General features: G+C 38.7%; 1 protein-coding gene across 4 annotated transcripts in view; it reads right to left on the bottom strand.

Moving 5' to 3' along the window:
* Positions 1 to 1134: 1134 nt before the first annotated feature.
* The window catches only part of sorcs1 (sortilin-related VPS10 domain containing receptor 1), a 174476-nt gene continuing 160706 nt past the window's right edge, over positions 1135 to 14904 (bottom strand). For 3 of the 4 annotated variants that reach the window (XM_068726874.1, XM_068726871.1, XM_068726873.1), the window contains 6 exons: positions 14329 to 14441; positions 12112 to 12246; positions 9038 to 9137; positions 7933 to 8038; positions 7126 to 7283; positions 1135 to 5625 (listed from right to left, as the gene is read on the bottom strand). In XM_068726874.1, coding sequence (XP_068582975.1) covers positions 5564 to 5625; positions 7126 to 7283; positions 7933 to 8038; positions 9038 to 9137; positions 12112 to 12246; positions 14329 to 14441 — 674 coding nt within the window. In that variant the 3' untranslated portion in view covers positions 1135 to 5563. Of the gene's footprint in view, positions 5626 to 7125; positions 7284 to 7932; positions 8039 to 9037; positions 9138 to 12111; positions 12247 to 14328; positions 14442 to 14904 lie in introns of those variants that run through there. The other variant, XM_068726872.1, reaches the window with a different exon arrangement.

The following is a 14904-nucleotide window of genomic DNA, read 5'->3' as shown; positions in this document are numbered from 1 at the left end:
GTTGTAATTACAAACAAAGGGTTGTTACTTGATTCAAGAACAATGTCAGGGTACTATTTGGAATTCCTTTAGGTGTTCTGACTGAAATGGTGTTGATTCTTTGGAGTTAGAACCGGACCTATGCTCAGGTCTACTCAGGTTAAAAATTTAGATGCTGTTGTGCTCGACAAAAAACGTATGTGTGTGAATTTGTAATATAAGTCTTTGTAAGATAAGATAAGGTCTTGGGCTCCAAGCCGCTGCATCACACAATACACTTGCCAGCTTCACAATCCACATGCACGCATAGAACATAAATCATACATGCACTCATGCAAAAACTCATGCTGAAGTAGACATGTCTACTTTGTAACTATGTAAAGTGTCGTTACATTTTCTTTGACCAGCCTCACGTTGCATAACATTACTCTACATTACGCTGTGGCTCCAAAACAAACTAAATCGGTAAAAATTTGTGAAAACAGTCAGACAGACAGACAGATTGCAGCAGATAATGGAGAGGTGAACGGTACATGGGCTACACCGCATGAACTGTATCAGAAAATTGTGTGTGTGACACACACACACAATTTTTTTTTCAGTAAACTAATTTTAACATACAGAGGTGGAAGAGGTACTCAGATTTCTATTTAAGTAAAATTAGTAATCCTACAGTGTAGAATACTCTTACAAGAAAAAGTCCTGCATTCTAAATATTACACAAGTAAAAGTACAAAGTATTAGCATTAACACGTATTAGGCTAAAAGTACAATTATTCATTAAGTAGAACAGCCAATTGTACTTTGGCCCGCGCTTAATATATATTTCTAGAATTTCAATCACATTTCATGGATTTCTTCAGCAAAACACTTGATCTAAATGTGAATGCCGAAGCCAGCTCTGTTCTCTGAGGAGGACAACAATATGCAATGGAATGATTGTAAAAATAAACCTGAGTGGAACTTTGAGCTCAAATTGTATCGTTACATGTTTGCAAATGTCAGTATACATATGTAAGTATATTTATGTAAGTATATTTATGTGTGTAGAATAAAATACCAACACATGTTTGTTTTTTTTCTTTATAGGTTGAATATTACTTCGTCAAATACATAGTATTTCTTTACAAATGTTGTAAGAAAATGAGAACACAGTTAACAGACTTCTTTCCATTTAATAAATATGATTATAAATGCATAAAACAATTACACACAGCACAGTTGAGGTCAAACAAAAACACTGTAACACCTTACCGTCTGTTCTTATACAAAAGCTGTACAGTAATAAAACTCTTTTTTTATTATTATTAATATTTGTCTACAAAAATAATAATCTTGCTAATTCTGCAGGAGACAGGAGATAGAGAGAAAGACGGAGAGAGGGAGAGGAAAAAAGGGTAGATCAAAGCTAGTCTACAGCTCGATTCAGTTTTACTCTCAAGTGCTGTCACATCCCAGCTCCCACTAACCAGGAGGCCCCAGATCCCTCGGGTTAGCAGGACTTCCTACCAGTTTGACCTTCCCCCAATGAAACCTACAGGCAGAAGGGCTTTTATCATGACAGACCTCCTGATCTGGTCTGGCCAGTGTCATTTTTTGTTCCCTGTGGTCTGAGGTTTCAGACTACTGTATGTCTCCCTCAAGCTGTTAAATTCAGTGTCAGAACCCCTTTTCTAAATTTTAACAAAATACTACTCAGTACTTTAAATCCTTAATTTGCAAAACTTGAAAACAATTCCTTCATTTCCTTTATCATAGAAAATCTAATCATTATTGTATTGCTACATTCCTAAATCTTTCATTGATGTTGCTGAAATCACCTCCAGTCTATAAAATTACCCTTTTACACCATGCAATGGAACAAGATAAATTACTTCATAGCTGAGTGCAAAGTCATATACAGCTACAATGGAAATGAAGATGGAAGCCAGAGTTGTTACCAAAATCATCTGAGCATGCAGCTTTGAAATATAAACGCCTAATTTAAATGTAAATTGATCACACTTCATCCAAAAATTACAGTAAAAAAACCCTCTGAAATTGAGACAGACTGTTTACAATGTGCTAATAGCACTGTCCACAACCACTCAAAGACTCAAAACGTATTCAGTATTGCACAAAATTCAGAAGTTGAGAAGGTTCAACTTTATGCAAATACCACTCCACTCAACTACAAAAAATAACTTAAAACAAAGTGGAGGAAGAGCTGATCGTCACGGTCAAAGGCTTCTCAATTCTCTACAATATAACTTAAAAGCAAGGAATATGTGTGTCAGTGAAAGTGTGTGTGCGCCCGCCGTATGTCTTGAGAAGCATTCGTCTGATCTACTTCACACTTGGTGGTGTATTGCTGGGGGCCCAAGAACGTGCAGCGCTGAAGTTGGTGCAGCGTGACATATCAATATCAATAAACTTTGAGCAAACACACGATAGCGCTCTGTTAAGCAGCGGGGGCGAGGCTTCGGGGCTCTGCAGAGTCAAACATGTTGTCTGCAGCGCTGGATGCTGGACATGATAACGTTACAACCGAACTCTTCCTCACTTCCCTGAAGTCAACAGCGGTTTTTCAGAACACTGCAAGCAGCACCACTGGGAGTCAAGCAGTCGACCTGCTCCACACGGGCACGCCCCAAATGGCCACACCCCACACGGGCACTGCACTGGTAACAAGCAACAGAGACTTGAATAAGAGAAAAGTGCATGACAACACATGCCTCTGGCAATGAACTGCTTTGTTCTGCACCAATAGTGAGAACATGAGAAAATACCTGACCAGTGAGACTTCAAACATACATGGTCAAAAAAAGAGGCTGTTTGTGTCTATACGTGTGAGCACACTGCCAGGATACGCCATCATCGTACTTCTTAGCACTGATGCACATCAACAGACCAGAAGAGCAGCAATTGTGTGACATCCACTCCTTTAGCGTGACACACCCAACACAAACGTGTAAATAACAAACCAGGACATGAATAACCCACTCTGTAGTGAGTAATTAGTTGGTGGTAACTTGAAAATGTTCCATGTAGCATAATACATACTAAAATCAAAAAATGTATACTTGATTATAACTCAGGGCCCCTCTACATGATGGGGCCTTCCAATTGGTAATGATGCAAACATGGCCTTAAAGAAGTGTGAACAATTTAATTGCAGATTGCAACCAACTAAATACCCCTCCGCTCACCCCCCTTTTCCAACCATGTCGGAGAACTACGGTGGCCTTCAGGTTATGTAAAAACATGAAAAGCCCTCTCTAGAGCCAGTGTTTGGTTTGTCCATATTGTGCTACTGTAAAAACATGGCGGTGAAACATGGCAGACGTGAGGACCCGCTCCCTAAATAGATATGAAGGACTCATTCTAAGCTACGAAGACACAATTCTTAGTTTCAGGTGATTATACACTGATGAATTTTTAGATATGAATATTATAATCTATTTATTTCAATGCATCACTTACACACTTCCTTGTCATTTAAATTCATAATGAATACTAGTGGTACATACAGTAATAATAAACTCATATTGAAATAAATAGATTATCACAAACTAATTCATACACAGTAAACCTGGCATCCTCGAGTCCCCCCAAGGCTCTGGCCCAAATCCTAAATTGCCTGGTTGGTAGTCCAATCTTGTACAGTATGCAACCTTCCACTTACATCATAAATTTACGTGACTATGTGAGAAACATTACCTCATATTTCTTTGTACTGGCAATCTTAAAGTCCATCTAAGGAGCAATCCCAGGGTTTGGAATAATGATGTTTTTGACAGGTATTTTCACTACAGAGCTACCAATGAATACAGTCAACTGGATTCCTTTTTGAACTTGTGACCCCTACATATTATTTCATTACTGGGCAGTCCTAGCTCCCCTGATATCCCTTAACATCTTAAGAAGTGATTCGCTTGCGTCTCGTCTAAATTCAATCGCTGTAAACTACTCCTCACTTGGCATAGTGTTCAGTGGACCAAATGAAGCAACGCTATGCAAAGCAGCCAGTGTGTGTTGCAGGCAAGTGTCTAATCATCGCTCCTCTAGACCACAGTTACATTCTCTATTGATTGTTTTGTGGGTATATTTACTGTGGGGAATTCTGTACAGCCACGACTGAACAATCGTAGAATAGAGCATCCATAGTTGACAGAACCACACTCTCTCTGTATTTCCACATCTCCACAGAATAAAAAGAGGGAAAACTAATCCGGAAAGGCTGCCTCTGAAGACTTGAAAGGCATCAATCAGGCATTTACATCTGTCAGATTTCGCACACACAGTACCACGGGGCTTGACAGTCCTCTGAACAAGCTAACCATCTGTGTAGCCTGGTAGCATCTGCGCTCTAGTTCTCCTGCTCCTACAGTGTGATATAATGAGCTGGGATGAAGATGGGTGTTACTCGAGAGCGGGTCGGGACATTAGCCTAAATGTGTCACCAACCTTAACCAGCCTTGAGCTTGACTGCCCACATTAAGTATTCAAGAATGTAACCTCTTCTTATTCTGTCCGATAGAACACTCTTAATGCGTCTTGGCCCCAATAAGCACTCTTCCATCTCTCTTAGCACCTCTTTCTCTGTCTCTCTCTTTCTCGCTGCCATGCTCTTTGGATTCTCCCACAAAGTGGTTGTATCTCATTCCATCTGCCATCGTAAATCAGAGCTTTGATAAATTGTACTCTTCCTCTAGTAGGGATGTTGGCTTTGATCAGGGGTGTGGCTGTGAACCACTTTGGAATACTTTTCTTTTTGAGATAGTCCTACTGTTAACTCCTGTTTCTTCCTCTATTCCAAAAAAGTGTAATGCTTGTATTTGATCACTTGCAGCCTGAAGGTGCAGTGTAGCATCATAGCCATCGAGTGGTCACTTATTCTAAAGCACAAAACATTTTACAAACTGGTAAGTATCATGAATAGTACCAGAAGCATTAGATTAACAGCAAAGGTTAAATTTATCCAGAAAACCAAACCCTGTATTTTTGTTAATAAATTAAAATCTGAAAAAAAGGAAATGTTTCAGTAGAAAATGTGTATTGTGCCATTAATCAGCTTTCCAAGAGACAATGGACCAAAAGCTTTGAAGTACCCTATTCACATTTTATAACAACATTTCTGTTTAGTATGACACTTGTTATTAAAGTACACAAATTTATAACATAGACATTCATGATTCACAAAATAAATGTGTAATTCACTTCAATAACATACTTCATGAAAGTATATTCATATGAATAAATAATACACTACTGCTGTTAGCTTCATACAACAGCAAACCAATCTCGGATATGTAAGCAAAACCAAAACAGTGTTAATTATTTCATTTTTTACCCTCTAGATCATGCTGGTGTTCCCTCTGAATTATGTATCTGACTTGTATGGGTTCCTAAAATGTTTAATTTATCGCACATATGTTGAAAGAAAAAATTATAACCTGTACACAGTTTCTTCTGGTTTGAACAGAGCACAGTATGTGTCAGCAAGGTCCAACATGCACAGGTATAAAGCTCAAAACCATTGTGTCCAAAATGATAAAAAAGAAAATATCCATGATGCAGCTGGAGTGGTAATCCAATCCAAAGTTTAGACGATGTACGTAGGGAGTTCTGTGGAGAATTTCACATGTACATGAGGTTTCATACATCCTGGAGATAAACAGGACAGAGAAAGAAACAGGTGTCAGAGGATATTTTGTACTAGTAGATGAATAAATATAGAACGTATAGCCGGTCGCATTACAGTAGGTGAAACTTTAAATATGCATTCATAAATTCATTGATTTTTGGCCATGTGGGGGCAGCAGAACAAGTCGAAGACATACATCTGACATATTTCTTAAGGAAAACATGTTAGCAAACAGTTTAGACATCCAGCAAACATAGAGCAACATTAGTATTCAGTTGGAGTTGTGTTTTTGAAAACTCAATCAATGTAATATGAATCTGCATATGAATGCAGAATCTGTAGGCACCAGGGCAAGGTTTTGGTATTGGAAGCGTTCTGGTTTCTGTTTGTAGTCTGATAAGTATTGACCAGTACGTTGGAGCAGACTTCGGTTGCATGCAAGGAAACAGTCTGTGTGATGAAGATTTAGCTTTTTATAGAGTGAGACATTGTCTCTCAATGCCAACGGCATTCTCACATTGCACGTTGCAAATCGGATGGTAGATAATGACCATCGCGCTGTCCACAACAGTATATTGCTTAACTCCTGTGTCAGTACTAGTGGCCGTTTGTCTAAACTGGGGGCATGCCGACCGCCATCTACAGTAGTTAACGCACTGACTGTGGAAAGGTACCTGATACAACTCTAAGTCAACAACAACAGACTGTAGTTTATTTACTAAAGTTTGAAGGTGTTCAGACATTTTAATTCAAGATACTCTAAAAATATTTTAATGTAAGTTACACAGCAATACTAACTAACATTAAGTCTCAAAATGTGCATAGTCTCAGTTTAAAGAAACAGGACATAGAATGTGAATATGTTCTAATAACAGTATCAGTCAATGTCAATCCCTAAATTTTTATATTCATAGTGCCACAGAAATATAGCACAGTTTATCTCCCCCTGAAAAAAAGACTGTAGTTATAAATTCATGAATGAGTAACAACATCATGTTAGGCAATCACAATCAAATATCATATGAGAATAATACAGGTGTGTGACAAATTACAGGAAGAACCTGAATAAATCAGCGGAGACAGATAAATAAAATGCTAATGTTTCCACACAGGGCACACAGGTTTACTAAATGCTTCGATGAATAGGAAAATGATGAATCATGTACGATGCCTTTACAGCACTAGATTTCAACCCAGCGGCACACCTGTGAGAGACTTTTGAGCAAACGTCTTACACTTGGATTTTTGTTGAATTTGTCACTCATCTGTATTCTCAGGTGACTAAAAGGTGACAGAACTGAGGGGATCATTGGAGAAGCAGCTGTTTTTATCATCATACTCATTTTTGCTTAGCTGTTGTTCACCCCCTGACCGGACCATTTCACTTCTGAGAAACACACAACAAAAAGCACAGGATGAGTCTCATGAAACCACAAACACAATGGTATGAAATAAGCAATGGAGGAAACAAAATGGAAACGCCAGTCACCGATAACAGTCAACCCAGAGTGGATATCTACCTATGGGCCGTGAGTTAAACTCTGTGTCCAGAATCTCCAAAGAATGCACCAAGTCCCGCTGTGAACTGGGTGTGCCCTCTGTTGGATTAGCTGGACTCATCATTTCTTGTTCTTTTTCGTTCTGCATCTGCGCATAGACGTTGAGGCCTGGGATCTTCCTTGAGGAAAGATTTACAGTGAGACAAAGGGATAAAGACAGCAGCCTAACTAAGACAAAGAGAGCAAGGACACAACAACCAGGAGCCATCTGCAACCAGACAACATTTCTTATTTACTCAACTTGTTTGTAACTTCTGATGATATGATTAAGAACATATGCATGCACATACGTATTTACACAAGTCCTAAATGTGATAAGGTCTGAAAAGCTTTATATTGTCTCCGTACATCTTCATGGTCCTTCATGCCCTTTTCCCTTGAAACTGCACCTTGGACATAATTTAACATTTCCGAAAGGTCAACTGCCCACGTTTAAAGGGCTTATATTGATAACAGCTGAAGGTTGACTGACATTTCTTTTGCAAAGAATGACCTGACAAAAGAATCTCCACAGGACTCCCAAAGCCAATTCTCCACTGAGGAGCGCTGGGTTTGCCTGTTGGAGATGTTTGACAGGCAGCTATAAGCCTCACAAGCAGCTTTTGTTTACTGAGCTGTCAGGACACTATGACACCTTTCACCATCTCCCTATTACATACAGCGTGACGACTATATTGTCTACTATTTTATATATATATATATATATATATATATATATATATATATATATATATATATAAAACACATGACATTTAATGAACACCTTACCTCTTGAACTTGTAGATGACAAATACAGCTAAACCAATAACCACCACTGATAACAGCATTAGCATGGCAGAGCCACTGTGGTTCTCGCTGGTGTCCACTAGAGGCGCTGCAGAGACAGGAAGACAAGAGCCACAGAGTGTAAGCAATGCAACACATCAACACAACCTGTATTTCCACCCAGCTGAATCATGCAATAAGCAGTCAACAGGATAAATTACACCTATTGAAATCATAGATGAATCATTTTAAAATACAGTATTATGGACTTCTCTTACTCTTTATCTTATAAGCCTCTTTAGGACAGTAGCAGCATCCCCAATAGGAAGAGGCACACATACTTGTAACGATGCTCACTCTCTGAATGTCTCTGTGTAGCTACATGGTGGGAGCCAATCAGACACAGGGTTATTAGTTGACGGGGGCAGCAAAAAGAATAATATACCTGATTGTCCACTGTGGAAGCCCATAAAGGACTCTATTAACATGATAATGTAAACTAAAAAATGAAAATGTATTTCAACAATAGCATCATAATTATCTACATATGTATATGTTGTTTGAGTGAATATTTTAATGAACATGCAATAATCCATTTGAGAGCAGTTTGAGTCTTTGAAAATGTTGTTTTCATTTTCAAATTGTTAGACAATTGCACTTTGATTTTAATTGTGGCTCGATAACAGAAAACTAGGCCACATTGTTATTATTCCATTTTAATTTTCAAATTTAAAATTGAAGATTTCCAATGTGGATTTGACTCTGAAAAATGAAATGTCAAACATCTTTTCCATTGTCATGTTAATATGGTCAGAGAACGGCCATTTGGAATGTGAAAATGAAAATTGTATTATTTCATTTTCATTTGAAAAGTTTTACTCAAATAACACATACATATGTGGAAAATGATAATTCTACTGTGAAATTACATTTTCCTTTTCAAGTGTAAAATTGTAATTTTAATAAGGTCCCCAATGGGCTTCCATAGGCCACTGTATTTAGGTCTCCTGATAGTCTGCATGCTTTATATCCTGTCCCACTTACTTCATGAACTACAATGGCCCTGCTGGGCAGCTCTAAACATACACAGGCAGTTCTGTTTGTTTACCTGCAGATAAGTGTGCTGCGTACACGGTGACTTGGACCCCTGGCCGCAACGTGAACTGGACAAGGTTTTGATTTAAGGCGTTGAGCAGAACCTCAGAGAGCTGTTGAGAAACAAAATAGTTTTATTTTGTAGAAAAAAAATAATGTTATCATTGAGTAAAGTCATTGCCAAGAGCATCAAACCTCAGTCTCATCGAGCTTTGGTTTTAACTCGTCATTTAATAACTCTGTTCTGACATTTCAGAGCAAATTGGTTTGTTGTCCTGATCAATCTTCTATGGATTCATCCAATTTTTTTAATGTCAGACTGAAAAATAATTGAGTCCAAATATCACATGCCCTTGACAGCACTTCCGAAGATGTTCTAGTTTAAATGTCTGCCTAGTCAGTTGGTGAATGATTGCCAAGCACAGACGGTAGACAAATTAGAAGAAGCACATCATGAAAAAAACTGTTAGCTCAAGTCAAGGTAACAGAGGAAGCTGCATAAATCATCATTTCAAGGGATCACAAGCCAAAACAGGTTGGGTACTGAGATACACAACTGAGTCCAGCGCAACAAGCTTTTAACACAACATTGACATATTTTCCCCTCATTTAGTTGATAAGGCCAACAAGTTAGCAAACTGGATGTGTAAAGTTGCTGATTTACAAATCCACACATACAGAGCAGCGTTAGGTTTATTTGAAGTCGTGTTTCCGTTTTGCTACCAAGCCCTTCAAGAACAATCTGGCTGAGCAGCTAAATGCTCCACTATATTCCTTATCTGCTAGGTAATTTTGTTTATCTGCTGTTTGGTGCTGGGTGGGTAATTTTTTTGGTTGAAGATGATTGCCTGTTGCAGCTGGAAACAGGGACGTTAAGAAATATATTTGTGGGCCAGGAAACCAAAACAATGAGCTAAAAGGAGCTAAAATATTCTTTAGTTCTGAGGGGAAATACAAGTTGGGTGATATTATCTGTGGGTGTGTTACTATCATAGGGTGTGTATAAAAGTGGACACAGTTGACACCATGACATCACCCATTGGTTGGTGGACTATTGCTTTGAAGTGTGATATAAATCAGGATGCTAATTTTGCCTAGTGAAAAACAAAGGCTTCAAAAAAGTCTTAAAACACAATGTGCCTTCCAGCGAAAATGAATAACCAATTCCTTAGAGTGTCTTTTAGTACAACTAAATGGTATGGACATGCCCGTCAAAGCGACCACACCCTTAATTATGCGTAACTATAAGCTTTAATGAAATTCAACAGGAAAGTTGTATACAAATCCACTACGCCTACAGATTGTGAACATGTTTATTTCTGCTGTAAAGTTGTTCATTTTTAACATAGAGGTCTATGGGGAATAACTCGCTTTTGGAGCCAGACTCAAGTGGCCATTTATGGAACTGCAGCTTTTCGCTTTATTCCTCAGACCTGGAGGTTGCTGCTTTGCTCCTATAAATCACACCTTTCACATTACACATTTATTTGATCCATTGTTAATATGAAAATATCGACTATTGCAGCTTTCAGTCCTAAAATAAATGATCAAATAACATTACGCACAACAGACAAAAGACAAGACAAAGTGGTAAAGGGGTTATATATCAATAATGGCTGAAGTATATCATAGCACACAAATGACCCCTCTGCTGCACTTTAAACACTGAACATTATAAAGGTAGTATTCAACTGCATTATTTGTAAGTGCCCATAATCCAAAAAAAGTCCATCTGTGCTTTCCTGTTTACGTAAGAGTCTTTGTCTGTGGGACCTTTCCACTGTGCTGCATGATGCATAGGATGGAGCCTCACTTGATCTCTGCTTTCCAGACTGGCAACTTAACCTTTTGGACTGAGAACATCTAACTTTGATATAAATCGGGCAGATTATCCTGACCCATAGTCATAATCTATTTCCCCACACAGATGCTTCTTTTATAAATCTCTATTCATAGGCAGTAATCCTTATACGATCTAAAAATTAAATGTGCCTCTTTTTCAATGATACTCCAATACCATGAAACTGTTCTTTCTCTGTCTGTTTTCATCTGCACTCAAATATATGGAGCTGCATATATAAGACATAAAGCTAAACAAAATACTCTCTCTGCAGATACCAGTTTTTCCTCTGCAGAGGCTTCATTTATCTCATCTGCCTCATTTGCCAAATTAATAACGATATGACTAATTTCTGTAGTGCTTCATTCTCCCCTTTATATTTCTTAGCAGTTTAAATTTAGACTATGCTATGACTAATTACTTTTTCCCACAATACCAGGGTCAGTAAATCTATTATACATTCTAATAAGCAGGGCGTGCTCTACACTTTTAACATGCCAACCTTGAATGAGGATTTATCACTGGCTTGTAGGAGAGAGGATCTTTCCAGGCGATCAACCAGGTGTGAGCGGGGAGGGAAGAGGAAAATCTGATTGATTTCCTTCCCAGTTTCCTTCTCTACACATGCCCGTGGAATTCTTCCCACGGAAAGCAGATCCAGCATTGTTATCAGTCATTATCTATTAGCGAGGCTCAGAGCTAATTCGGTCCATCTTGATACGCTGGTGATTTAGTGAACCAATCAACCATGATAATTTCTTTGTCTGGCTCTTTAGGCTCGGGACTTCGGCCCGCCTCCCCCTCCCCTCTCCCACCCCAACACCCCACAGGATGTGACTTGAGGGAGTTTAAAAGCCGTTCCCCCTGATAACTTGTTAATACTTGTCAGGCTTATTGATGAGTCTATTGCAGAGATTCCTCAGGCGTATTCTCGAATTAGACTCTTTGAAAGACCTGGACATGCTTCAATAGATCGATACTGACACCTGCTGGAGGAAGGAGGAACTTAAATTTGGGATTATATTTCTGGGAGCAATTACCGGCCAAGCTGCTGCTGGAAAAGAGGATCAACCCATGATTCACAAAGACAGAGAAAAGGCAAGTGCATTTGTGCATAGTGTTATGGTAGAATTACAATGAGGATAACAAGGTGAAATCCTTCCACCTACACAAATGGTGTCTCAGGCTGGAAAAAGGAAAGACCGTTGCACACACAGCAGCAGACAGAGCAGCAGTTGTTGTCTCACCTGATCTAAATGAGCAGAGCTCTTCTCTGCTTTCCCCTCAGTTAACTGTTTGTCAGGAAGAAGAAAGAACTCTGCTGCTGTGGGTAAACCTGGGAGGATGGTGACCAGAAGCTGGTCGTCTCCTACGCCTGTGGCCTGGAGGGGAATAAGACAGAAAGAAAAAAAGAAGAGAGTTCATCCATTCATCTAGCACTGAGAATGAAAAACTGCCATCTGCTATGGAATGCTTTATTCATACTTGTCTGTACTGGAATTCTTACATGAGATAGTTCTTCATTTAAATTACAGTTTTGCCAATTTCAGACTGTCATTTATTCAGACAAAATTTTGTATCATTTCTTTTGTTTAAAGGTTCTCGAAATACAATTTACCAGGGAGTCCCTCTTGTATGTTTTGTTATATTATTAAACAAGAGACATGCATTAGAAATACATTTGAAGAGTTGTAGATTTGTTTGATGAGAACAAAAACAATAAACTATTTTAGAATAAAAAAAAAATTAAATGTTATTTGTTGAAACATGATACTTTTGCAAAAGAAAATAATAAAAAAAATGTCACGGACCCTCTGACAAAGAACAACAGACCCCACTCTGAGAATCATTAGTTTACACAAGTAAATGAGAAACGTGGGTTGAATTGTTTTATCTTCATTTCATATTTTTATAGTTTCAGTTTGACAGTAAAATGTCTCTTAAGAAAAACCAAAATCCACATGAGCGAAGCTCTGAACATTCAGTGCTTTGCTACAGAGGTATTGTGGGCCGGTGCTCATTCAAGTAAAGATGGAAATACAACAATATTTATCATAAAGTATGAATTGTCTATGAAGGTAACTAAAGATGATTATAGAGTGTTACATACTGTGTTGTTATTACAAAATTTTTTTTATTTTTCTATAAGTTCTGTTATTATGGAAAGAAAGAAAAATGAATATAAATCTGTTTGATTAATTGACATAAATCTTCCCATCAATCTTGAGTATCTTCCCATATTGAGCACATGGGCTGAGGGCTTCCATGTGTCTGTGCCCATGTGCTCACCATCTCATAATCCATCCAGGCACCAGCAGCCTGGTCTCCAGGAAATATATTCCATAATGGCGTTGTCATTAAACGCATTTTCTGCCCGACTAGTTTTGTTTTTGACGTATCACAAATAGGTTTCTAATCATAGTCCACACAGGGAGGAGGTCAACTTGGTTGATGGGTTGAATGGACACAGGACTTTCACCCCGGAGACTGTTGTTAGTGTCCCATGTGAAACGTCAACATCATTTAATTCATGACTGTAACTTAAATGACATAACAAAGTGCTTATTTTTAGCCAGACTATGATGTTTTACTTGTAGCTTTGTTTCAATTTACAACATCAATCTCATGTTTAAACTTCAACTGTATTTCCCCTCGAAACGTAATTTGTATGGTAAGTAGAATGTCAGCACATTTAAACCACACCAACCATATTCAGAGACGTTATCAGCAGCATCATGGAGCTGAACTTCGTAGCCTCTGGTTCTTGTCCCAGCTCTCATGGTTTTGCTGCAGTGACTGTGGTAAGGTATCATATTATATAATCAACTGGAAGTTTTTGGTGTGTGTGTTCTGCCTTCCAAGCTGGGGATGTCATGGAAAAATGATGTGAGTAACAAATAACAAAACAGACATGTTCACTGAAGACAGAACAGCCGGGTTTATTTTTGGCATCGATTTTGATTTTGCGGCATCAAAAAGTGTGAAAATATGATGCAAGGCCCAGATTGCTTGCTGCTAGGAATCAGAAGAGCGCCGACGTTTCGAGGATGTTGTAAAAAAACAAAGTTAATGAGGCGAAATCTGTACCTGACATAGCATGTGTGGGTTTGAATCATGTCTAACATTTGACAGGTCGCTCTGAGCGTCCTTTCAGGTCAGTGGAGAACACATTAGGCACATACTGACATTTATTCTCCTATACACAACATCCACAACCTTGTTACCACATGGCCCTGAACTCACACAGAGTGTGTGAGCCACTGCAATCAGCGCGCTCTTGAACTGTATTTTCCTCCTCTCCTCCTTCTTGCCTTGTCATTTATCATCATAAAAGTCAGAAAGATGTCTCAAAGCCTCAGCGAGGTCACACTGCACTAATAGAACGTCAAAGGTCCGGTCGAGCACCGACTGTGTTTACCAGAGTAAAGCAAAGGTTTCTATGAAAAGACCTGAGAGAGCTTTACCTGGATCAGAGAGTTCTTGATGACTCGGCTCACATCCAGCCTCCATTCTGCAACATCAGGGTTGTGGTCGTCCAGGTTTGATGAAAAGGCAAGCAGATGAGAGCGGAAATATTCTGCAGGCAGAGCAGTAAACGTGTGTGAGAAGCTTTTACTTTTCATTTGTCAATAAATGCAGAGTTCAGCCTTGAGATTCAGCTCAGCATCAAAATCTAGCACCTCCGAGAGGAACATTCTATTGATTATTTATTGCAACTTGAGTCTCATTTTCAATGTTTCATTTCAGATCTCATGTAATGGCCACAGTGACACTGATACAACGTAGCCAACATTACAACAAGCATGAGAGATCCGACCATCAGACATGTTAACAAGCCAGCAGGTAATCCATATTAGACTATCTATATAATCGCTGCATCTCTACATGAAAGAAAAACAACAGATAACTTTGTGCTTCACTGAGCCAAGCTCTAAAAGTGTTACTGTGCTTTGGTGATAAGTGCTAATATTTTATGGCAGAGGAAAACTGGGTGCATACAAGTATAATCTAGAAAACAATAAGTCAAACTTACTAAATAA

The sequence above is a fragment of the Cebidichthys violaceus genome, unplaced genomic scaffold (assembly GCF_023349555.1).
Source record: "Cebidichthys violaceus isolate CVI_PGR_0920_01 unplaced genomic scaffold, fCebVio1.0.p SCAF_4, whole genome shotgun sequence".
In the NCBI taxonomy this organism is placed as follows: domain Eukaryota; kingdom Metazoa; phylum Chordata; class Actinopteri; order Perciformes; family Stichaeidae; genus Cebidichthys; species Cebidichthys violaceus.
This window is presented reverse-complemented; position numbering and strand designations above follow the sequence as displayed.